Source organism: Falco peregrinus, chromosome 14, assembly GCF_023634155.1.
Source record: "Falco peregrinus isolate bFalPer1 chromosome 14, bFalPer1.pri, whole genome shotgun sequence".
Lineage (NCBI taxonomy): Eukaryota > Metazoa > Chordata > Aves > Falconiformes > Falconidae > Falco > Falco peregrinus.
Genome location: NC_073734.1, coordinates 22,239,874 through 22,265,080, shown reverse-complemented (window position 1 = coordinate 22,265,080; position 25,207 = coordinate 22,239,874). Strand labels below are relative to the sequence as shown.

At 40.5% G+C, this 25,207-nt stretch overlaps 1 protein-coding gene across 5 annotated transcripts in view; it reads left to right on the top strand.

Annotated features, from left to right (window-relative positions):
- ESRP2 (epithelial splicing regulatory protein 2) overlaps positions 1 to 25,207 on the top strand; it is a 59,782-nt gene that overhangs the window by 11,559 nt on the left and 23,016 nt on the right. For 4 of the 5 annotated variants that reach the window (XM_027781097.2, XM_027781094.2, XM_027781095.2 and 1 more), the window contains exons 1-6: positions 1,531 to 1,664; positions 1,878 to 2,030; positions 3,012 to 3,140; positions 22,183 to 22,296; positions 24,139 to 24,253; positions 25,042 to 25,140. In XM_027781097.2, the coding sequence (XP_027636898.2) occupies positions 1,896 to 2,030; positions 3,012 to 3,140; positions 22,183 to 22,296; positions 24,139 to 24,253; positions 25,042 to 25,140 (592 nt within the window). In that variant the 5' untranslated portion in view covers positions 1,531 to 1,664; positions 1,878 to 1,895. Of the gene's footprint in view, positions 1 to 43; positions 159 to 1,530; positions 1,665 to 1,877; positions 2,031 to 3,011; positions 3,141 to 22,182; positions 22,297 to 24,138; positions 24,254 to 25,041; positions 25,141 to 25,207 lie in introns of those variants that run through there. The other variant, XM_055818679.1, reaches the window with a different exon arrangement.

Sequence of the window (25,207 nt, the reverse complement as noted above, 5' to 3'; positions counted from 1 at the left end):
GCCCTTTCTGTAACAATGATCTATCTCCAGGACTTTTTTTCAGGCAGCTGTGCATGTGAGCAGCAGAGACAACAGCTGAGAGGCATTAAACAATTACCCTGTAATGTTCAGTGAGATACACCTGTGCACTGTGAAGCTCCCTGCATGGCCTCTGCCAGGTACATACTTGCAATACATGAATTCTAAGATAATTCACATGAGACAGCATCTTTGCTGTACTTCACTTTCATTGAAATAAATGGAAATAGTCTTGGTGATGGTGTTAGCATGTGAATCAGTGTTTGCCAAAGGAGGTCCATAATAACTGCTATAACTAACCAACTATAAAATTGGCATGTTAACAAGAGAAAATTTGATGTTAATATTTAAACCCATCAGACATTCACAGTTAAATGTCCAGCTCTGCATTTTCCTATGGTAGACATCAGTAGCTAAATAGCCGCACCATTTTTCATTCAGTGAAAACTGTATTTCAACACAACACTAATATTAAAGTACAAACTGAAGATTTAGTTGATGAAAAGAAAAATTATGACTGATCTAACTTGCAGCATTTGGACTTTAAAAATGGTTAGTAACTCATCAGTGGTGGCAGTAAAAAAAACAACAAACCACCAACCAAAACCATGGTCAAAACAGTTTAGAGGCTTTTTGATTGTTATGTCTGCTTTAAAATAAATTTGAGTTTGAGAGTATCTCCAAAAATTGTTTCATTCCCCAGTGTTACAAAGATTACTGCTGCTCCCATTGAGCAGAAATGCTTATAGTAGCTAAACTAGGTGGTGTTTTCCCATTGGGGAGTCTCCCCCGTGAACCAGAAGAGATGTAGAGAACAACTGCTGGCCGTGAGCTGCAGTTAATGCCCAGGAGGCAGTTCTTCACCGAGCTGTTGCAGGGTAGGGAACACAGGGCTTTAGATTTCTATTTTGCAAAAAGTCCTAGATGCACTCATTCTCAAAACCCAAAATTATTTTACTAGGACCTGCATTTGCAAACCGTATGCAGAGCAGGCCCTAAAATGCAAAGTACCTTCTGCCTGCAACAGCCCTTAAAGATTCCTGTATAATACTACACTTGTATTATACATTAACGCTGGCCTCGGTAGCTCAGTGCAGGCGCAGCTACGCGCGCAAAAGGCGATTAACGAGCAGGTGAAGACTCGCGCGTGTCCCAGAGCAAAGCCGTCGGTGGTGTTTGAGCCACTGCACGTGTGTACTCCTCAGCTTTCCGACAAGCCGGGCGCGGCTGGAGCACAGGGAGCCCCGCAAGCCCCCCAGGGGCCGCGGTCCCGCAGAACCGAAAGCAGGTAAGAGGCGCTTCCTACAGGCGGAATGACCGAGGGAAAAGGGAGTTTTCCTCTGATCTGCCTCAAAAACCAATCAGGCCGGATCCGCCAGGCGCTGATGCTCCCTGCGTCCCTCCTACACCTTTCGCAGAGGCCCAATGGCCTTGGCCCTCTGGGAGATTGACTAGAGTCACATGAGCTGCACCGAGGGCAGGTAACTCAGGAGAGGGAAAGGGGAAGGGGGAAGGGAAAAAAAAAAAAAAAAAAAAAGCCCAAGCCCAGGCTGGGCTTCTGCCATGATGTCAGAGGGAAAGAAACCCACAGCTTGCTAATTTCACCTCCCAATCAGCCCCGGGAAGAAGGAGATCACCGGGAGCAGGTAGAGATGCGAGCTTTCTCCATTTTTTTTGCCTCCAACACCCTCCCTCCTAAAGAGCTCTTTCTCCTCTCTTGATATTGTGACTCCTCGTTCGCTCCTTTCCCCTTTGATCACTTGGAGGTAGGGGGTGAGCCTTGTGGGGTTTTTTTTTTGTTGTTTGTGTCTTTCTTTTATTTTTTTCTCTCTTTTTTTGACCTCTGCTTTTGATTGTAGTTGTTTCCCCCTGTGGTCATGACGGCTTCGCACAGTGACTCTTTGGTGGTGTTGTTTGGGGCAACAGCTGGTGCATATGGGGCTAAACTGGGTTCGGATGAGAGGGAACTAATTCTCTTGGTGTGGCAAGTTGTGGATCTACACAGCAAGAAGGTATGGCTTCGACACCCGGTCCGAGGCGCGTTGCCCGGCCGCAGGGCGAGCAGGCGAGCCCGGCCGCTCGCCACCACCCCGCAGCCGCTCGTTCCTTTCGCAAACGCACCGAGGGGGGAGGGGGGCTCGGGGCCCGGCCCCGGGGGTCCCTCGCTCCCGGGTTATTCCCCCTAGAAAGCTCCCGGGTTTAGTCCTTTTGAAAGGAAGAAGTAACTTGGAAAGAAAGTTTGGTCGCTTCCAAACCCCCCTGCCCCCCGTCCCCCTTTGCACGTCTGTAGCTTCCAAAAGATCTATGGACTTTTGAACCTTTAAAACAAAAAGCTGACCCCCCTTTCCCCTCCCCGCCCCCCCCCCCCCTTCCCCCCGCCCCGGGCTGCAGGCGTGGGGCTCCCCGGCAGCTCCGCTGGGTAACCGTTGGACCCTTTGCGGCCTTGTTGCGGGAGACTTTTTTTTTTTTTTTTTTTTTTAATTTTCTCAAACCCAACGTTCAGATAACCTTTAAGACTTCCATGAATTTGTAGGTTAATCTGAAAATACGCGCTATTTTTTTTTCTCCTTCCAAAAGCCCTATCACAAACAAGCCCCCCCCCCCCCCCATCCCCAGGGCTTTGATAATACAAACACGACTATCGATTTCACGAATAGATTCGGGAAACTGCGTTCATACTATGAGATTTCTCCCTTTTGCAGTTTCCTCCCGCAGAAATGGGCGCTCGGTGCAGGAGGCATGGCATGGGAGCGGGCTGCGGTTCAGCGGGGCAGGGAGCGCGGCTCTCCTGGGGGGGGGGGGGGGGGGCGGGGGGGGGAACCGGAGCAAAAGGTTTCCCTTTGTGAAATCGCCAGATGCTTTTGCCTCGTTGCGATCGTTATCGGGGACGTGATACTGCACCTTTCTGATTTTTCTGCGGCCTGACCGCCTTGTTAAAAAGAGCTACCTTGATGGCTCTTCACTTCTGTCCGTAATTTCTGAAATGTTTTTAGGTGGGGACGCTACATAAATCCCTGGTGAAAGCAGACAACTTGGACTTAACGGAGCAGTGTCGCGAAGTGAGTGGCTTAACACCAGAGGGGCTGAGCAAAGCTGAACCACTGGACCGGGTTCTTCAGCAGGTGAGGTGCTGCTGTGGGAGCAGGGGTTATTCAGGGTGAAGCCTGGGGACAAGACTCAGTTGATCTGATAAAAGAAATAGACTTTAATTTTGCCTTTCGCTTTGAAATTGCTAGCAAGTTGTTGTGCTTATTTTAAAGTAAACCCAAAGGAGACCTGAACCATTTGAAATGGGAACTCCATAATTCTGAGTTATGTGCAGTACCAGAGTATTTGAGCTGATGCACTGGTCCTTGGAAGATCTAGCTCCTGATTGTTTTGATGGGTCTCCCTTTATTCCCAATTTTTCTTAATCAAGCCTTAAAACAGTAGGCCAATAAGAGCACTATTTAATTTAGCAGTGCTAATCACACTTTCAAAATCCAGGTGGCGTGTTTTAATCTATAGGTTCACTGCTATAATGTGTATTCAAAAACTTGACCTTTTCTCCTTTGTTGTTCTTAAACTTAGTTGAAATCTTCAAAACTGTACTTTCATAAAACATCAGCTGTGCTTGTTGTGTATCACTTTTCTAGATGGGCTTGGTTTAGTGGATTATGAAGTGATTGGGTTTTCTGTTTCTATGATTTGCTCTTTGGCTCACTTAATATCACACTGAAACAGGAAACTGTAAATTTGTATCATCCTCGTGGTTCAAGAGGCCCCAAGTTGCCTAAGAAAATTCAATGCAAGTGGCATATAGGTAGGCAGTTCCTGAGCTTGCTTGCTTTCACTGTATTTTCCATATCCGAAATGTGCTTGAATGGAAAAATACAATAGTGCATTTTTGTGTAACACACAAAGCTGGCTTTCCACACCTTGTCTGAATCATTCGTAGGTGTGTTTCAGCAAGAAACTTGCTTAGGCGGTAGAACAGGTTCATGTTGCTGTAACTTCTGGTGACACAGATAACTTGGCAGACTAGGTCCTAACCCTGTCTGATATTGAGTAGTTAACACTTGCACTCAGGAGTATCTTTGAAAATAGAAACGTGTAACTTCTGTGTGTCTTGAAATCTGTCAACATTAGCTGCAGATGGCGTTTATTCTCTTTCTACTTGCACTAGTCATGCTAGAGTCCAAAACCAAGAGGTGAGATTTTTTTTTTTTTTTTAAGCTTCAGAATAACCCCTGAGAAAATGTGCAGCTGCAGGTTTGATCTTGTCCCAGATCTTGCACTAAAGACATCTGGAACAGCTTAGCCTAGTACACTCTGTTTACCTTTATAACAGACACACTTTAATTATACTCAATACTTTATGAGAGATTGTATCTTATTGCTGTAAATTGCACTGTAGGTGGGTCTGCTTTAGCAAATAAACGGAAATACTACCTTTGTGTGTAGGTGGGTAGAGACTCTTGAAAAACAACCATTTTTTTCCTTTTTGTTTGGCATATCTGTGGAGCTAAATAATGATTTTGCTATTAATTGCTGGATGCCAGTTGTGATGTGGCCAGTTCCATTGTAGGTCTTCTGGAACACACTTTACCTAAGCTCATCTCCATTCTCCATGTTTCCTGACTCGGTGAGATTTAGGTGAGAATTGATTCATCCTCCCACTTGCAATGGTGGCAAAAAGCACAATTCCGTGTTCTTTAGTACTAGATCTTTTTCTGCATTTTTGAAGATAAGTCAATCCATATCAATTGCATTGTGTATTTTAAGGATAACTCAGGTATTTGTCAAAACATACTTTTTTTTTTCTCTCCCCACCCCCCCCACCCCCCAAGTGTTTTGATTAGCAAAAGCCCAGGTGGGTGAAGTGGTTATTTGAAAAGGCAGAGGAAAAGGAAGTAGACTCTTACCTTGATTTGAGATAATGTTATAGAGTATGTGAAATTAGCTTTCCACGCCCTCCTTGGATTGTGGTAGAAAATTTGATGATGTAGCTGAAAATCACTCACTTAAGCACACATCTCAGTCATGGTAATGAAAGTTTCAGTGCCTGCTTCTGGCTTTTGCCTTGTGTTCCCAGTCTCTGCATGTAGAGGGAAGTGAGAATCGCTAAGCACAAATCTGTTGTAATTTTTCTCTGGTCTCTCCCAACCTCAACCATTCTGTGATTCTGATGCTGTGATTTGTAACTGGTAAGCAGTAGATCAGCTACTGTGGGTCTGGAGTTTTTCCACTGATAACAGAAAGCCTCCATTTATTGCCATTTAGTTCACTTTCCAGCAATGATAGGGTCTACCAAAAGCCTGTAAACTGTGGTTAAGTCTGCTCTGCTTGTAACAACACAGGAATGATGCATCATTTCAATTTTACTTCGTATTCTTACAGTGTTGCGTCTCACATGACTTTCTACTTGAGTTAGTCTTAAGAAATATTCTAAAATATGGTTCCCCACTGATATATTTTTGCTGTGTAATTTTACAAAGTAAGATGCTGAAGCACAGTGCTCCCGAATAACTGAGCTGTTTTCTGCAGTGTATATTCTATACATTTTGCTGCAAGTTTTTAAATACTGTATAGGGTAATAAGCTTTTGATTTTGCAGATGCTAGTGTATCTATGGGATCCAGCTGTATTTTCTAATAGGTGATGTGCAGTGTTTTGATAGCTACGTTTTGGGTTGGGAGGGGATATCCAGATAATGTGCAAGTATTAGAGACAGTTACCTGAAGTCATAAAATGTGTGCCCTTTGGAAGCAGTCTGCTTGATGAATTCAGTTCAAAATGGCATTAATATTTTATCTCTGTTGTTGGACCAATAATGGTGAACTTACAGCTGCTGACTGGGATGTGTTGTAGTTGCAGAATGCTACCGAGTAGAAAAATGTGAGGATTTTTTTTTTTTTTAACAAAGTAAGTAGGAGATCTCTTGATCAAATATGTATTTGGAACTGTCTTGAACCTGTGATGTAATTACCCACCCTACTTACTAAAGGGAATAGTGTCCCACATTTCTTGCGTTACTGGGACATTCTTGCTAAGTTGTTCAGATCCTCATGTTGCAGGACTGGCTTTTTCAGCATGTTATTTATATTTTTCTAAATAACTGCTGGAGCTTTATGGTTTCCAAGCTTTTAAGGAAGGAAATTATTTTCAGATTGCTCTCTGAAACCTTGCAGGAACGGAAGCTTGCTTTTAAAGAACAAAACCAAAATGAACTTTGCCTTTTTCTCAGCCCCATTACTCTGTCATCAAAAAGCTGACATCTTCATGGGCTTCTCTGATTCTAGCCATGGCGGTTGGAAGTTAAAGATAGAATACCAAGTTGGAAGTGTGGATTTCTTAAGCCTTCCCATACAGAAAACCTGGCTGAATCAGCATGACTTGCCTTAAGACATGTTAGTTTCCTTTTGCAAGGCAGTATTTGCATGTCTCCCTGACAAAGGATAAGTCTCAGAAGAGCTAATAATTTTGGAGAGCTGTCTGTAGTATTTAGCTGTAATTACCATCTTTCTTTGAACGATATATATAAAAGGAGAGGCTCTCATGAGAGCTGGCTCTGGTTTTGAACCTATTGAAAGCATCCAAACTTAATCTGTGGATTGACATTTAAGTATTAAAAAAATTGTTTGAAAGACTGACCTACTCTTGCTATCTTTCATCCCATTGTACGTTGAATGCAATACACCAATGACAGATTTGATTCATACACGTAAACATAGAAAGACAAAGCTGGGCCTTTTTTCCCCTACTCCTAAACTATGCATAAACTGAAAACACTGTTGGGGTTGCCACTTCATCAGGTGATAGCAAATTACCAGTTCTCTAAACAGCCTTTGGCTGCCTATTGATCATCCAGCTGAGCTGCAGGTGCAATTTATTTTCTCACATATCAACAAATACAGCAAGAAACAAGCTGGTTAGATGAGCATTTGGAAACAAATGGGGTTGGGGGAGAGGTGGAAGAACCAGTGAATTCCTCTAACCTGATAAACCTGTTACAGCTTTTTTTTTTTTTTTTTTTTAAGAGGAACTTGTTCTGCAGCCTCTTCTTCACAAAGCACTAGCAAAAAGTTTTCTTGGCCAGCTTACCAGCTGTCACACCTTCATTTTGGATAAATGATTTTTTGAATATAGTTTTTTTTTTTATACGCCTCTGAACCTTCAGACTGCAGAAAGAAGCCTCAATATGCAGGAGGTGGGCTTTTGGCTTTGGAGGGGTGTGTGGGTTTTTTCTTTGTTTGCTTTTTTGTGAGTCTTGTGGTTGCTCTTCCAACTTCAGATTGGTGACGGCATCATGTCAAGAAAACTCCTAACATAGTCTGTATTTTTGAATGTGTGCTGGGTGTGAGTGCTGAAGTTTTGGAGCAGGTGTTTGACAAACCTTTGGCAAGTGTTACTGAGCCGGCTGTTCTCTCCACAACAAATACTTAGGGTGTAGTTTCACAAGATTTGGCTTCAGCAGTGAAGCCAGCTTCTTTCTTGCCCCTACACCATACTTTCCCATCTTTTTGTTGTGTCAGTAAAACTCTTTGTGAAGCTGTGCTGTAAACAGGAGCCCTGAAATGAGCAGGTAGGGTGGGAACTTCTAAGCTGCTTTGCTGTCCAAGCTCACGTCCCATGAAGCTACACCCTTTGGTTGTACTTTCATGATCCAACATGTTTGATGGTGATACCAGCCTAAGGTATTCCTGCCCCCGCATCATGTTCTCAGCTGCAGTTGTATGAAAACTTTTTAGTGGCATTTTTCACTTGGGTAGGTGCTGCTGCACGGACCTCCTTCACCTGGCTTCTGCCAATGCAGAATTTTTCAGGACTGCATGTGAAACTGAGGCAGGGCACTGCTCTGAGTTAAAACCAGCTCTGGTGCGGAGCAGTTCTGCCTGATGTACAGCGTGGCAGATCAGGTAGTCTTTCTGAGGGCAGTGGTAACGCCAAGGTGTGGGCAAGCAGTGTGGGTGAAAGAAGTGTTTTAAGACAGGTTGGGCTCCCAGGCAGTTTGTATTGTGAAACTGTGCCCTTGGTTGGGTATCAGCAGTGAGCGATGAGGATTTCCTGATAGACACAAGGCAGCCTTCAGGTTGTCAGGGCATAAACTCCTGCTCTTATAGGAGGGCAGAGTGGACTCTGGGCATGTAGCCTTATGCAGGGCTCTTACTATACATTAGCATCTCATAGCTCCCTACTTCCTTTGATAAACTTACATGAGCATTGCTTAAATTAGGTCTGATACCTAATAATCGTCAGTCTTCGTTTGTGGGGAAGTATGGATGTGCTAATGCATCCTGTAGCTGCTGGCTGTTACAGTGTGGATTTTTTTTTTCTTTGGCAATGAAAATGGATAGCTAACTTTTCTTTCAGAACCCTGGTTGTCATCCTGTTGTTGATGGTATAGGTAAAGTATTTTTCCCTTTACAAATCCTCTGTGCTCCCTAGCTCCCACTACGTGATTGCTGAAACATTCAAATCTGTTCTCTTAAAAAGAGAAGAGTTAATAGCAGAAACAGTTCCTCTGTTATGTATATTATATATATGTATATATGAATATACATGTGTAGATCACGTGAATGCATTTGTTAGTGGCAGCTTTTATGTTCTGTTAGTATTGCATCCTTCAGAGAAGCTAAAGTTATCACTTTTCCACAAAACCTTTCACTTGAATTCCTCAAGTATTCCCTTAAACCTTGGTTTGTTCATATATTAAGGTGCTTTTCACCTCAAAATGAGCAGTTAGATAAAGAAATTTGTCTAAAGCTGCATATTCTTTTCTTTGCATGCATAAAAATGTGATAGTCTTGGCTAGCTGGGCTGTCTTCTCTTAAAATTAAAAGTGCCAGCACTCATTAGAAGTGAATAATTTGGCCTTGTGATTTGAGGATGAGCCTGAGTAGACTTTTTGTGATAGTGGATGCTGCTGCTTGTTCTGGCGAAGTTAAACAGTAATGTTAAATCCCTTACCGAGTCTGGGTGCATTAGCATATATAGAAAAATAAACTTTACTATGACCTGTGCAGAGTAGCCTGAAATGCCTGTCTTCACACAGTGTGATGCTGTGCAGCATTTGAAAACTGTGTCATTAGGACATTTGAGTGTTCTTGCAGCTGTAATATTATAGCTGTATACCTGAATTTTTCTTGAAATTGTATTTGAGCTTTTTATTTAAAGAAAGCTTCATTGGAAGACAGTTTAACACACTATAGAAGCCTTTTAATACAGAGATTGCTGGACTACATGATCCTCAAAGACTTTGAACTTCTTTCCTCTAAACTTGCTGTACATAGGTACTGAAAAAGTCACTGAAAATCTGTTAATGAACTATTGTCAGGGTTTTGAGAGGTGACTGAGGAAAAATAAATGAGAAACTAAGGGATTTGTATCCTGCCATTTTGGCAAGAAGTATACATGCAGTGCTTCTACAGGTTCTTAGATGTTAACATTGAAGCATCTTAGAAAACTTTGTGTGGATACCGTGGATTGTCTGCAAACCTCTACTGCTGCTCTTTTCCTTTGGTAGCATTTTTTATGGTTCTTGTCGCAGCTTTTGAAAGGGTTGTACAGTCCTTGCATCTGTGTGTTGGTTTAGTTGGATTTCCACCCCCACCCCCCCCCACCCCCCACCCCCTTTAATTAAAAAAAACCGAACACCAAAGGACCTGGGTAGTGAAGTGCTGTCAAATGAGGGCAACATCTCTGTCAACGTGTTGCAGCACTTCTTTACTGAACAGTTAGGTTTAAGACTGATGCATAGATCCTGGAATTGATATTGCTAGCAAAGCAGTGCTGTGGCCAAAACTGAAAATGCTGCTTGGAGATTAATATTTTTTTTTTTTAGCAACATTATGTCAACCTTGTTTTATTGTATAATTTCTGTGGTTAAAATTGGAACTTTTGTGTCTCTTAATTGGAAACATAAACAGTAATTCTCCTACTTTGCATTCATATCTTTGCCATCTCCTGTCTGCTCTGGAAGAGCTTTATTTTTTTCTTTGTAATAGTTGCTGCTTTGCATAAAAACTGCAGAGATACAATGTTGTTTTCCATCATGATCAATTTCTGTTAGCTGCAGCCTTATTTCAAGAAAGGAGGAAAATATTGGTACTCTGAAAGGCTTCTTCATGTGTGTGTCCTAAGAAACATGACTGAATCAGAAGTCATGTTTGCTCTACAAGCCATTTTATCAGTGCTTTGCTCTGATAAATCTGTGTTGATGTTCTTTAAACTGTTCACAACTTACCCCAATATACTTATATACAATAGACTCTGTTCTTGCTTTGTTTGTAAACAGTGGCTTTACTAATCTGCCCTTCATTCATTAGTTCCCCCTGCTGTGAAGGTGTGAGTTATAAGATAAATATTACACAAAAGGTATTGGGAATTGAAATTTAAATGCTCACCAGTTGTGATGAATGACAAAACACAGAAAAAACAACCCTGCTGGTTCTCCTAAAATTTTGTTTTAAAATATTTTAGTTTCTTTTCCCCCCTGCTGCCTTCTTTGTTAAGCTGCAGCGAGCAGAGAGGGGCAAAAAGTGTTGAGAAGTGGATATTGTGTTAGCATTAAAATGTTGGAAAGAAACTTAATTTTAAGGTTAAGGAACAGCTCTATTCTCTCTTGCAAAACCTTGGCTTCTGTGATGATCTTAGACACCTGTTAGCTTAAAAGAAAAGGTTCTATTACTTGAGCTCTAGGGCAGTCTCTGAATTAAGTTATCATTCTTACAGAAGTGAAATAAAAACTTAATTAGTGGTGTTTCCAACCTCTGGTTCTAATTCTAGAGACATTGAAGCATGTGCTTTAACATTGTAATGAATTGTGTAGACATTGGCAGTGTGTGAAATTAAATGTCTTTACAGAGGCTTTCCTGCTAAGTAATTCTGTTGCGGTGAATTGCACTAAGAGTAAAGTAGAGCTACAGTATGCAACTTGGGAAATAAAAGTGCAAAAACCACTGTGGGGGTTTTGCTTTGTGAGCAGATCTTACTGTAGCTGTGTACCTGAAAGCCTGAAAGTTAATTTAGGACCTCTTGGCAGCTGAAGAGAGACACAAAACAGTGTATAACACATCTAACATCTTGAATCAAATAACTGTTGGAGCGGGATGCATGGGATTGAGAACTGGAAAAGACATAGCAGTCACAAGAATATGACTATGACAGAGTTTGGGGGTTTGTTTGATTGATTACTCGAGTGTATTAGCCGATGTTATTTCTTAGAGCAGAATTAAACTGCTTACAGGATAAACTTTTGCGTATGCTTAAAGCATGTGAAATGGCACCATGTAAATATAAGTGGAGGAGAAAAAAGTTGCTGCTCTTGTGGTATGCTTAAAGAAATAAAAGAGAATATAAATTGAACCCCCTCTTCCTATAAACCTCAGATGCTGAGAGTTGATTACAAGAAGCTGTGTGACTTGCCTTATATTCCAGAGAATGCCTAAGTCTTTTCAGTCATAATGAACACACTTTGGAAACAAGGAACTACCTGAAAGAGAGGATGTAGTTCTGTAAGAGGAAGCAATGTCTAAATGATGTCACTGTTAATGTCCTTGTTCTGTATTGGACAGGTCTTAATCCCTTGGAAGTGTAAATCTTGATGTTACTCAGTTATGAACTGTTAAAATATTAGAGATGATAATTTCTTACACTCATTTTTCCTTTTTTTTTTTTTTTCCCCCCCCCAAACGATCAGTTCCTCATGTATGGGATTGTTGGCCTGATCTGTGAGTTTTAAAATTTTGCAGATTAAAGGCAAACTGATTTAGGGATCTGCTACTACTTTTCCATGTTTTCGTGAAAGCTTGTTGAATGAGAAAGGGAAAACTCCCCATTTCTGAATCAGAGAAGAGACAGTTTATAAAAGTTTGACTTTGTTGCTGATGTTTGTAAGGGTTTGAGCAAGAATCACTTGGATTCTTATATAAGCAAAGATACTTCATGAATCTGAAGGCTGTTATTCAGGAAAGGCCATGCCTATGAGATTTTACAGTATTAAGTTTAATGGAAAGGCAGGAATATGAAAGAATCTTAAAGGAACCTGAGTGGTGGATAATAGGTATGTCTTCCTTCTTTTTATGTCTTCTCTTCTTACTTTCCTTGGATATTACTACAAAAAAAAACCCTGAAAAACAACCCAACAGGAAAAAAAAAAAAGCTTTAATTTTGCAGGTATTGGCTATTCCCCTACAACTGGTTAAGCTTGCACTACAAACAATGAGGTAGTGTTGAGCAAATAGAGCAGTACCATGCATTACAGTCAATAGAGCCAGTGCTAAAGATCACGTTGCTAATGAAAGTTTGTCCTTGAAACAGAGGTAAGTGGGAGTGGGGGAGGTATAGAACACTGTGTGAGAGAGCTTGTGCTTAAATCAAGACTTTAGGAAATATAGCAGTCAGTGTTAATTAAAACCTAGAGTTTGGAAGGTATGTTCAACCTTGTCTTTCAGGCTGTAATGACTCGCTGTGTGAGTTGAGCTGATAGCAAGCAGCCTGTGAGGAGTGTGAGGCACCAATGTAATCCTGCTTGAAATGTAGGTAAAAGGTTGGCAGAGTATGGATTGTTTTGCATTACTAATATTCAGAGTTTCCTTTTGCTTAAAGGCAGACTCATGAATAATCTGTGCTAACAAATATGAAGGTATTCTGCAAGATACACATTTTTTTGTGTGGTTTTTTTTGTTGTTTTTGATAGCTAGTGGGCTCTTTCATACAGTTTAATTTAAAGGTGAAAATTTATTTTATCTCAGTATTTCCTTATTTAGCAGTTTCCTGACACATAATATAGTAGTAAAGCAAGTCTAGAAACTGAAATTCTTATGTTGCTGGACTGGGGTGCCTTATCTTACACAAGGGTAACTTCAAGTAGCTTATTTGATGGAGTACTCTGCATATTTCAACACTCTCTTATTAAAACTGATTGTGCTTTTGAAGATAAAAGCTGTGACCTGATTGCTGTGACATTTAGATGGTCTGAACCATGGTCTTGCCTTTTATGCTTAATGCATTACTTGAATTAGATGCTGTAGATACCATAGCTGGAAAGCATGCAAATAATCTGGTGTTGCAAACTTCCATCTAAGAAATAATTAATCAAAAATGGTCATAAAATGCTCAAGTAGCATGGCTTGGACAGATCTTTGTCTTGGCAGAAGGTTAGATTTTTGCATTCTTTCCTAGGAAGAATTAAAACTTTTAGTTAGCTATTTACTTTGTCCCACAAAGACCTAAGCCCAATTTAAATGAGCCAAAGAAAAAGAAATAATAGGGAAGTTTCACCCTTAAGACAGTCCTGAGTCACAGTGGTCGGTTTTCAAAGCTCTACAAACTGTCACTGGGCAGATAAAGCTTGACAACTGTTGCTCCATTTCTGTATTACGTATCCTGCCTGTTGCTGAACCATGCTAAACAAACTTATTTTTATGCAGAAAATGAGCTGTAGGCTGCCCTCACCTAAGCTTAGTTTCCAGTCCTTCTGTGTAATTCTGAAGGAGCATGATTCATTCTAAAGTGCTGTTCTATGTTTTGTTGAATGGAAGGATGTGATAAACTTGAAGAGTACCTTCCATTTTTCTCCCTTGAACTCTTGCAATCAAGGTATACATGGGCTGTGTGGAGAACTCTGTGGTGACCTCTGTGATGACAGTGAGGAGGACAACAGGGGACAGGGTGCTATTACCTCCTGGAACTTCAGCTTCCCAAGAAAGTAAAAGATAAAATAAGAATTTTGTTTGCATCCCCTTTTTAAATGACTACTTCTGAAGTTTTGTGATATTTGGAATTCTGTGACAGAACCCCAAGCATAGGATAGTTGAGACCTTAACCCTGTTACTTTTGTTAGCTTATGCCATGGGTGGAAAATAATTGGTTTCTCTTCTGTGAGAGAGGCAACAGTATGAGTTTGTGTCTATACAGGCACCCAGTGTAGATGAAGCTGCTTTGGAACAGCAGCAGAAGCAGCAGGGTGTGTGGTACCACCTGGTTTGCTGTTGTTGGACCTTTGTTCAGGACAGAAGACAAAATGACAAGAAGATTAGTAGGTAATAAGAAGCAGCATAACATACTTGAGGAGAGGACAGTCACGGTGCTTGAAGCTCAGTGCCACGTCCTTCATCTCCCTGAGACTGAGGAGAGCAAATTCCAAAGTTGTGTGGAAATGCTGGCTGGTTTGGGGAAATACGTACTCGAGAGAGATGTATGTTTAGGGTGGCCATTGTGACTGATTACTCCTTTAGTTGTTTAATACAGCTCATAGTACCTCAAGAGGCATAAGGTGATACAGAACTTCACTGGTCATATTGAGCAGTTATATTGTCTGTGGCATGTTGGCAATGAAAACCATGCTTTTGTCCAGGCTAGTCTTTAGTCACCGAATCTCAGGCATTAGTGTTCAGTGGAGCAAAAAATTGCTTTCCTCTTAATAGGAGAAATCAGACTGGCCATACTGGTTTTGAACATTTCTAGTGAGCGGACCTGCGCTGCTTCTGTCATCTTCTGCAAGTTTTCCTTCCAAAGAAATAAAATCAGGGGGCAATTTCTTTTTCATGTTTGTGTCTGTATAGTATCTAAATACAGTATTTTTTCCCTATTTTGCTAGAAGGGGGAAAAAAAAAAAAGATAGCTGCAGCTTGTGGCTGCACTGTGGCTTGCACTGTTTTTTTTCCATCCAGCAATTTCAGTACAAGGTCACCACGTATCCATTATCAGATATGTGGAATAGCAGTTAACAGATGAACAAAGGCAAGGGCTTACTATAGGATTCTCTGTTTAAAAAGTTACCTAGCACAATAAAGGGTTATCATACTTGTAAATACTGCTGAAATGCAGTCTGTGCACCTCCCAGTAGTATTGACATGCTTTAAATTCCTCCATAGCATGGATAAGGCTGACATTATCACTAGGGTTTGAAGACTGAAGGAGCAGAAAACTGCCCTTGGAGAGTATTGTAAATAAATGTGAAACCCTCATGGGTGTAGGATCTGAGGCACAAAGTCCAGGTGAAAATATTTCCCAAAGCTGACATGTCATGGTATGTTGTGTGTGTTCAAGCTTTGTATAGCAAACCTGTGGCTTGTTACTCTTGAGATTTCTCATGCTGTATTAGTGCCTTTAAGTCTTAAGGGAGACTTCAGAGTTGTTTGGATATTTGGTTTTCAGTGGTGCTTCAATCTTTTCATGTTTTGGTGGCAGTAAAGTTCTGTTAATCAATTTTGGCTGCATCTCACCTCTTGATTCCCCCCCACCCCTGGTGACGTTGATGTAATGATCTTTAGTGTAGCTGCAGAGTATGCAAAATGGCAAGAGTCCAAAAGAGATTACAGAATCACACAATTGCTGAGGTTGGAAGTGACGTATAGATGTCGTTCCAGTCCAGCCTCTGGAAGCAGGGTCAGCTAGAGCAGGCTGCCAAGGACCGTGTCCAGCTGGGTCTTGAATATCTCCAAGGACGGAGACTCTGCAGCTTCTCTGGGCAGCCTATTTCAGTGTTCAGCCCCTGGAGATCTCCTTTCAGGAACCATACCTGCAACTATGCAATTGGTTTTCTGTGTTTTCTGGCAATAAATTGTAGAGGACTTTGCATAAAATCAGGCTTTGAGGCAAGAACTGCAATATCTCTGCCCGTTGAAACAGAACGTGTAGTACGGAGTTTTTGGAGTCTGTAATTTGGTTTCCATGCTTCTCTTAGCTGAAAGAAGACAGATCATTGTTACATGCTTTATGCTACAAGCAAAGAATGACCCACACCAAAGACCTAAAAGGCAGTCTAAAACTCTAATATAGTGAATTACAGTGATGTCTAGTAAGTCATGATGATTTTTTTAAACACAAGCAAGACTGGATATTGTATATGGCTATAGACAGTATGGCTTTAGTCAAAGCACCCGTGATGTGCGTTGCAAAGTGGCAGTGTATATGATGTTCATGGGTGAAGTATGTGGTCTTATTGCTAGGAGAGCTGCAATTAGAAAAGTTTAACATCTCTTTTTCAAGTGGCAATTCACGAGTGGCAAAGTGTGAGAGTATGCTTAAGACTGAACCCTGTTTCTGGACTGAAAAAGAAGTGCTTTATGTGGTCGCTACTTAAGTTGTTTCTACAACATAAACCACTGCTATATATGTGCAATTCTGTACATATCTTGTTGTATTATTGATTTGTTTTGTTAAATTCTATGTGATAATCTGATAGACCGCAAGCTGTAGTTCTCAAACTTCATAATGCTAATAAAATGTAACAAATTGCTTAAAGGAAATGTTGAGAAATACAGTGATTTAAAATTTAGAAATACTCTGGATTGTTAAACATGCAAACATGAAAGCTCAGCTGGTCTGATGAGATTTTTAGTATTATAATTTGTGTCACTATATATAATTCTATACATAAACATATGCACAGAGATACACATATCTGTATATTAGAGCTGCCTGCCTGCAATGGTTTTTATGCTACCTTCCACCTTTCTTTCTAATAATTAATTACTGGAGGAAGTCTCTTGGGTAGGTAAAATAATTTGCAGAAGAAAGCTGAAATAGATCTCTAGTTTCTGCTTCACATGGAGATGTATGCTGGCCAGAGTGGACATTTATTCTTGATTTCTTAAAATGAATGTGGAAAAAACCCGCACATGTAGCTAAATTTTTACAGGTTTGAGGAAAATGGATGTAAGCACGTGCTTTTAGGTGCCTCAGATAAAACCTCTTTCATTTCAAACAGTGTATTTTACTGATCTGTGGAGTATATTTTCACTTTCTCTAGGACAGTTGTGTACTCGTAATAAGAGTTCTTTAAGCTCGAGGGAATACATTAAAATACATGAGCCTAGATGAGCCAAAATAACTTTTCTTTTAAGTTACCGCTGAAAGTTTTCCTTTTTAATAATGACCAAGAGATGTCACTCCAGAATAATTTTGTTTTGTTTTGGTAGGGGTTTTTTTTGGTTGTGTTTTTTTTTTGTTTGGGTTTTTTTTGATGTTTTTTCCAAAAGACTGATCTAGAATGCTAAGCCTTTCCAAATTCTTTTGACAGGCTTTATCCCAAATCAAGTATCATCTGTCTGTCTGGTGTCTTAAGTGTCTTAATTTTTGGCAGGACCAGGTGTGATTTGTCTTCCCGCTTAAGTCTAAAGATGGCATAGAAGTCAAAATGAGCACTTTTGATATGCTAATTTGGCAGAAACTTGATAACCTATTAACAAGTAATCACCAAAATGTTATCTCTGGGCAACTTAGTAACATGCCTGTCCCTACTACTGATTTGAAACCACATCCCCACATCCTGGCAGCCATCCTTTGTGCAAAGAATATTGATAAATCTTATAACTCATCTTCTACTTGGGAATAGATGCATGTCTAGCTTAAGTGTGGGCTGCAAGCTAAGCTTCTTTCTGCGTTTTCATGTTATGCCTTAGCGTAGCGTTCCAAACCTGGTTTAATTGCAAGGATGCCTTTCATTCTGAAGCTTTGTGAATAATTTTGTGTCTTGTCTGGTGCTGTTAGCTGTGATGGGTCAGTAAGGCTGGATGAAGCAAAACAGAGAAACTTTGTTCAGTGCTAAGGGAAAGGATCTCATTTATAAGATACACTAGGAGCTGCTGTAGGTCTGGTGAGTAAGAAGCAGCCAATTGTCTGTTATTTCCTAGAGATAAATTAAAGGGAGAATTCCCCAGAGTATCTTGGTGACAGTATGGGTGCATCTCAGTATTTCAGTACAATATCAGGCACAGATACAGTGCAGATGCAGTGGCCTTTCTCAAGGATGAGAGCTATTTTTAGTTAGGGAAATGGGAATATCCAAGCAGCCAGAGGTTTATTTTAGTGCTTTGTGCATCGTAACTCTAGAAAGAACTTAATGAAGAACCTTCTTATTTCTCTGAGATCCACAGGTTCTGTTATAGTTAAGGCAACACGAAGGGGGCTGTGCCTTTTCAGCCACTTGGGATTCATTTGCAGCAAACAGCAGCTCCTGCTGGCTCCCATCCAGCTGTGGTCTGGCGAAACATGTCTCTGCTCTCTTTGTACTCTCAGCTACATGACCAAAATCCTGTTTAGCCAGTTTTTCAAACTGGTGCTTAAACTCTGTCCTTTCCTCTCACCACCTTTTCTCTGACAATTGTTTTAGGTTTTGTGGAGGTAAATGTACAGAGCAGCTTGTTTGATTCTTCCTCTTATCTCTGTTCAGTTTTTAATCTCTGTATTGAATTATTGAACGTATTCCTTTAAATATGGAATGATTCATTAGAGCTCTGCTAGAGAGACTGATCTGGTGGAATAAGCAATAAAGGGTGGAGGGTGATGCCTCCACTGTGGCTCTTGCAGTCCAAATGAGGGCTGGTTGTAAGATGCAAACAGGGGTAATTAACACTCCTGTATAACTCTGTTGCTATGAAATGAGTAGATTAACAGGGGAGACACGGGGTTTATAAGCTTGGTGGAGGCAGTCTTAAGGTGGGGCAGCTTTGCATGCTGCAGTGGGGGAATGCTATGGAGGACAGCATGAAGATGACTGATGGGAGCTAAATAGCTGAGGTGGTTTTTATTAGCGGAGTGAAGGAGATGTGGATAGAATTTGCAAAATGACAGTTGTGGACAGGTTGTTCAACATGTGAAACAGAAAAATTAAATGTAAATCTGGCACCAGTCTTAACTTGTCCTTCGCTTGCTACATCTGGGTGTATGCTGGTTCGAAGTTGTTTTTTGAGATGCTGGCTGAAATTCCTAGTGTGAGAAAGGAGGCTGAAGATGGCTTTTCCACGGAACACTGAATTGTTTAATTGTATTTCAGTGTGGCTTTATAAACACATCTGCACTAGTTGCTTTAACTCCTTTTGATACATGTGATAGGCTGTGTCTATTGCCTGAAAGACTTAAGGGTCCAGTGTAATCTATAGCAACGAGAGCTAGTCCAAAGCTATGTTTTTCACACTTAACCTTTCCAGAATTTGGAGGCATCTCATGTAGGTGAAAGAAGCCTGTTCAGGCTCGTCTCAAATATCTGTCGTCCCTCTGTGGCAGTGTTACGCTTGCTGTTTTGCCCCGTGCTCTTCTCCTAGGTGAATCTTCCCATTCACACTCTGCTACCTCATTCCTCAGTTAGCCCATGTGATAGCTGAGCTGTTTCGGATAGGAAGGATTGCCTAGATCTCCCGACTGTTCTTCCCACACTCCTTTTGCCCTCTTCTGGAGCAGTACACCCCAAAGTTTGAAAAAGGCTGGTCTTAAAATAGAAGTTTCTAAATAAGCACTCAGCAAGGCCTGGCAGCCTTGTGGCATTTTATCTTAAGGCACTTCAAGCTGCTAGCTTCTCCTAAGGAAAGTAGAGGATTGTTTTGATATGTCAATTGTCCCATTGGAAAGGAGTTAGCAATGTTGAATGTTATCACTGACGTTTAATAAATATGCAGTGCAAATACTTAGGCTCAGTTAAAAATAAAAACAGATGCTGCTTCTCATGCCTTCTTTAAACCTTAGTACACTTGAAGTATTGGGCTTATTGGTGTCCTTATGCCATATTTCACTCTTCTTGGTGTCTTCTCACCAGGGGCTTCTGAAAATAGTTGTGTATCTGTCATCTTAGCTGTATGTTGTGTGGGAACACAGTCTGGAAAATGTGAATATTTTCAGTGCAACAGCCTTGATTTTTTTTTTTTTTTTTTTACCAACTTGACTTACACTGTTTGGCTTGAGCGTTTCTTCCCTTGTCCAAATGTTCTTCTCTTTTTGTCTTCTAACTTGGTGAAACCTTTTGAGCTGCAGGTCTTTCACTTTACTTGGAAAGAAGGATACTGTGTACATTTGGTGGTGCTTACCTCAAATTGTATGTGTTGGATTTCTTCGTGTATCGGATCAAAACAGCTCGCCAGCTGCACTCTTTACATGAGCTCTTGTGCATCTTCAGAAGCACAGGGTACAAAGTTGAAGGCTTGGGGAGTGTTTTATTACTATTCATCAGTAAGACTCTGCTTCCTTTTGGCAAGGATCCCTGTATATCTTCTGGAGGCTAATTCCTATCATCATTTCCAATTCCTTTTTACAAATATTTGCTCTTTACTGTGCCCAAAAGTTAAAACAGAAAGTAACAAGGTGCTGCATTTAGTAAGAAGTCAGTTCTCCTCGTGTCTGTTATTGTGGTGAGAGTATTTGTTGTTGGTTTGTGACTCTGGCAGTCCCCAGAACTTCATTTCTGAAGTGGTTCCTTCTGAGTCCTCGGGAATTTTCTTCTTTTTCTGGTGTTTACACATCAGCTGAGGTATTTTGAGCACTCTCACATCTCATTTTTCTGACTTTAAATCATCCTTAAATAATGACTTGTTTTATAGCCTCAGGTTCTTCAAGATTTCAACTTGTAGTAGGAACACAGCCTGAACTAGCAGTCAGGAGGAAACTGGCTTTCTGAATCTGCAAGAGTTTGGGTTGTTTTGCATTTTTTTTTGTGTTTTGTTGGTTGGGGTTTTTTTTTGGGGGGTGTGTGTGTGTGTTTTTGTGTATTTTGGTGGTGTGCAAAGATCTACTTTGTAAAGGGTTTTTTTGGGGGGGGATATTTCACCCTTCTTGAAGGTTCAAACATCTTCTGTTTGCTATTAAAAAGAAGTTATTTATAGATATATTTATATCTGTGTATATAAATATCTGCAAATTAATCAACTTGCACATAGATGCTGATGTACGTGCCTCTCCTTACCCAGCTCTGCCCCTCAGTTCTCTGTCTTGATACGTAGTAGCCATCATTACAGCATTTCTGAGCCCAAAATGGTAGTGGGATGCTGGTTAGCTGTCCAAGCCTAGAAAAGGGCCTGAACTGAATTTGAGCAGGTAGGTTGAAATAAAGCCTGGGTAGTCGTGTCTCTGTTCCTACTAAATCATGTTCAATAAGCGATTTCTCCCTCGTGGAGCCTTACCTTTGGAGCACAGATGCTGCAACATTTGTTCACGCAGCAAACACCACGTAACTGCAGGATCAGATCATTAGAACATCATCTTTCCTGAGCAGAGATGTAACTATGTAATGTGTCACACATGTTGATTAAACAAACCGACCCTCTCTTCTTTTTCCCCCATACACAGGTTAAAAGACGGCATCAAGATGTTGTCTGAGCTTCAAGTCAACTTGTAATTTGCTCTTGAGGGTGGTTGTTTTGGAGTTGTAAGCTCTTGCTGAGAGCAGTGGATGGCTGCTGCATCCTGATGTTAATTATTGTTTTGTTTGTGAGGTGTGATGCTTTCCTGGGAGGGATTAGCACCAAGGATGAACCTTAAAATAATTATTTGTCCCCCTGAAATTTAGCTAACAAGCTACTGTTTACTGATTTGATACATGTAGGTACTACAATACGTTAGCTGACTATTATGAGCGAGGAATTTAACACCGGTATGGAGTAATAAAAGGCTAGAAACTTGTATAAGGAACATACATAACTAATGTTGAACAAGACAGATGGAGCCCTTTCCTCTTGAGAATTATTTACTGTTGAGGGTTATCCATTCTACAGCTAGGGAATAATTTTGTTTTACCTAGTGTTTGTAACACTGCATCTCTACCAAGAACTTTCATTGGCTTGGATCTGACTTGATTATAATTTCACTTTTGAAGGTATAAACCAGAATTTGTTTGGCTTTTCTTGGCATATAACCTCTGAAACATTAGTAAATCCTCATGGGTAGCTTTTTTATTTTTGAAGTTCAAATTTAAAAAATAAAGGACATAGCCTTTTTTCACCTATGGCACCTTTGACTTTGGTTATTGCAAAATCAGTGTTGTGATTGATCTTGAAAGGTTTTTTCTTTCAAAATATTTCATAGCTTTTATTCTAGTGAGTTCAGATTTTGAGCATTACCATTTTAATACCATGACCATTCATATGAACTGATAATTCTGCCATAGCGTTCACCATACTGCTGGTGTTCTCATTTTCTATTCTGCAAATGCATATAGTTTATTTGCCTACCTTTATCAGGAGCCCAAATCTGTTCTCCACCATGTTTTTTCAAAAGCTGTTACAAAGCGCTGAATTATTTTATCTACACCCTCCTCCTGCTGCTCCCCACCCCGCCAAAAAAAACCCCCAAAACCCCCCAAAAAACCAAAAACCAAACCAACAAACAACGCATTGCAATAATGGTAAGTGCTTGCTTTATGAAATTATCTGTATCATTCGGTACAATGAAATGTATCACTTTTATTTTTCAGTTTAGTCAGCTGGTATCCAGTGATTTGAAAGTACTTGGAAGGAGCTCTTACACACTCTGCAGTGATGGCCAGTTACTCATTAGACAAGTCCTCCACCCAGAAACATCTAAGAAGGTATGAGATCAGAACTGATGCAGAAGGGCAGTACTTACTGTGTTTTAAGGATGTCAAAGAAAGTAGCTTCTGTGAGTTTGAGTCAACCTTGGGAACTACAGTGCTCCAACAATATTTAAGATGATCTCCCTGTCTCAACCCTGAGTAATAGAGGAGTAGTTCTTGGCACTTGCTCTGGGAAGTCAGCTAGAGCACTTGAGGACTCCCTGATTAGCATAATGAAGAGGAAAATTAGGAAAGACAGGATAGAGATGGGAACAATACAAGTCTTCTGAATTCTTTGTCTCAAGAAATGAAAGCAAAGGTAGAGATCTAACCTCAGCAGAGGTGATGGAGAGCTATTGCTTTGTTTAGGCTTGAGTTAAATCACACACAGGTTCTGTGCAGAGCCGTGGGTTTTTACCAAGATCTGAAATTGGTAGGAGCCGTGTGTCAATGTCCTGTACAGAGTAAAAACACAGGCAGTGACTTGTCCTGGGGGATGGCAGTGGTTCCCCATCTGCATTTCTTCAGCAGGAAGCGGTGCTGCAGCTTATTTGCTACTCCCACACAAAGCAGCAGTTTCCACTCCTTAAGTTCCTGCAAGGGCAGGCTCCCTTGCGCAGGGAGAAGGGTCTCGCCTTGGCAGGGTTGAGTTAGCCTCTTAGCGGGGTCTGCAGGAGCCGCGCAGGAATGGGAGCTGCTGATATGGAAGGAGTTGACTGATCAGTTGTACTTTTTTTTTTTTTACCTATATAAGGCTATTGGTTCATGCTGAATTTCTACAAATATTTCTTGGCATTTGTGTTCTGTTAAAACATAACACTGCCTTTTTATGAAAAGCGCATGTTTATGAAGGGATGAAGCAAGTAAGGAAACACGAATAAATTTAACATTCAAACATGATGATACACTTTTTTTTTTTTTTTCCCCTTGGTGGGTAATTCTTTAAATTCTTGAAACATATGGATTAAACCAAAACAAACACTGTCATGTTGTGGTAGAAATAACTGCCTATGCCAGATGAAGGAATGGATCTGATAGTGTTGAATCTCTTAATGCATTTCTTTGTCTTTTTTCTTTTTTTCTCCTTCAATACTTTTTCACTTGCAAAGTTTATTTCTCCCTGCACATTAAATGTTACTAAGCCTCAGACCTTAGCTCTTGCTATTTCTACCATTCTGAGAAGCATTATCTTGTGACTTTTCTCAATTCTTTATTTACAAAGGTGGGTGCTGTTTGGCTAGACAGAAGACAAACTTTTATATAGTAAAGCAGTTGGAGAGCTTGAGAGAAATAGTAGTGAATTAAACTAGAATTATTTGGTTTATTCATTGAAAAAAATAAGCCAAGGTGCTAGTGAATGTTTAAATGTTTGTTTAATGATGTTATATAATTGAAGTTCTTATCCAATGCACAACAGTTTGTACACTGTAACAATATTTATTTAAACTTTGTTATCATGTTTTGGTACAATTATGCTTTCCAATGTAGCCACAAAAGAGAAAATACAGTATCCTAAGTGGGGACATTTCTAAAGCAGCAAAACCTAGGTAATTCCATGCCCCCCTCTTTTTTTTCTTTCTCTCTCCATCCCCCCCCCCCCCCCCCCAGCTGCCTTCTCTAGCTGTTTTGCACAGGTCTGCCCCTCAGAAGCTATTTGGTTTTGCTCATCTAGAGATCTAATTCTGTAAGGCTATGGAATTTGAACTGTGTTACAGAGGAACTAAACTGGTCTATCATAGACAAGCTGATGACATGCAACTATGTGATTTTTGAGACTGCCTCATTCAGTCCAAAAATATTAATGGGAATTTAAAGGAATGGTGTGTGTACAAAACAAACTTTTTGCCTTCGTTGTAGAACTTCTTGCTGTCAGACTGCTTCTATTCCTTTTACGATCTGCGCAAAGAATTTCACACTTGCTACCCTAGTTCAGCCACCGTGAAAGATCAGACTATCAAGACCATGGCAGAATGTATCCTTTTGCTGCAGTTTTTACACCAAAATCAATTAAGCTTCCTTAGGTTTTATCTCTGGATGTTACAGGTTTTAGTCTTCTAAAGGAAGACATGTGTTATCAAAACTCACAGGTAAAATGGAAGGAATGTTTGCTGAAGCGTGTGTTGGGGGGAGCGGCTCTGCTTGTAATAATTCTTTCCCCCTCCTCAATTTGAGTCTAACGCTGAGTTCTAAACCATGTTTAGTAAATCCACTAAAGAAAGACATCACTTGCCCTGATACTTGATCTTAAAGGAAAGCCTTAGCTATCAGTGGGCCCTTTCAGCACCACTTGGCCTGCAAGTTTCTGCTGTTCGTAGGTAGTCATAGTTCTCTTGTATAATCCTGACTGAACTGAGTTTAAAACAAAACCAAACAAAAAAAAAAAAAGCAAACCACCACAAAACCCCAGCACCCTACATCTAAATTTTAGGAGACTTGTTGTGGCTCAGCTGAATGTGGTTAAAGTTCAGTTATGTTTGAAGTGATAGGGATTTACTCAGCTTTCTTTTTTTTTTTTTTTTTTTTTTTCTTCTCCAAACTGTTAACTCTGAAATGATGTAAGCTATCAATAGTTTTTAGGCTGTTGACTGTTAAAGTGAATATTAACCAGTTTATGAGCAGAGTAACAAATGTCTAATGGTCATGTGTCCCTGCTAAGACCAATAAATTTGATTACCAGTTCCGTGTTAATATCAGGAAAGCCTTATGACTTGTTTACAAATGATTGTGCAAGTCTGTTATTTTCTGTGACTGCCTGTTTAGATCTAGGCTTGGGGACAGATGAAACAGAGGAGGACTTTGGTGTGTGGCAAGTGAAAACCATGGTGGCTATCATTTTCAGCATGCTGTCTGAAAGCTGTGGTAAGTGAACTATTCATACAGAACGCAGAAATCTTTCTTTTCTGTAAGAATTGGCAGTGGTACTGTC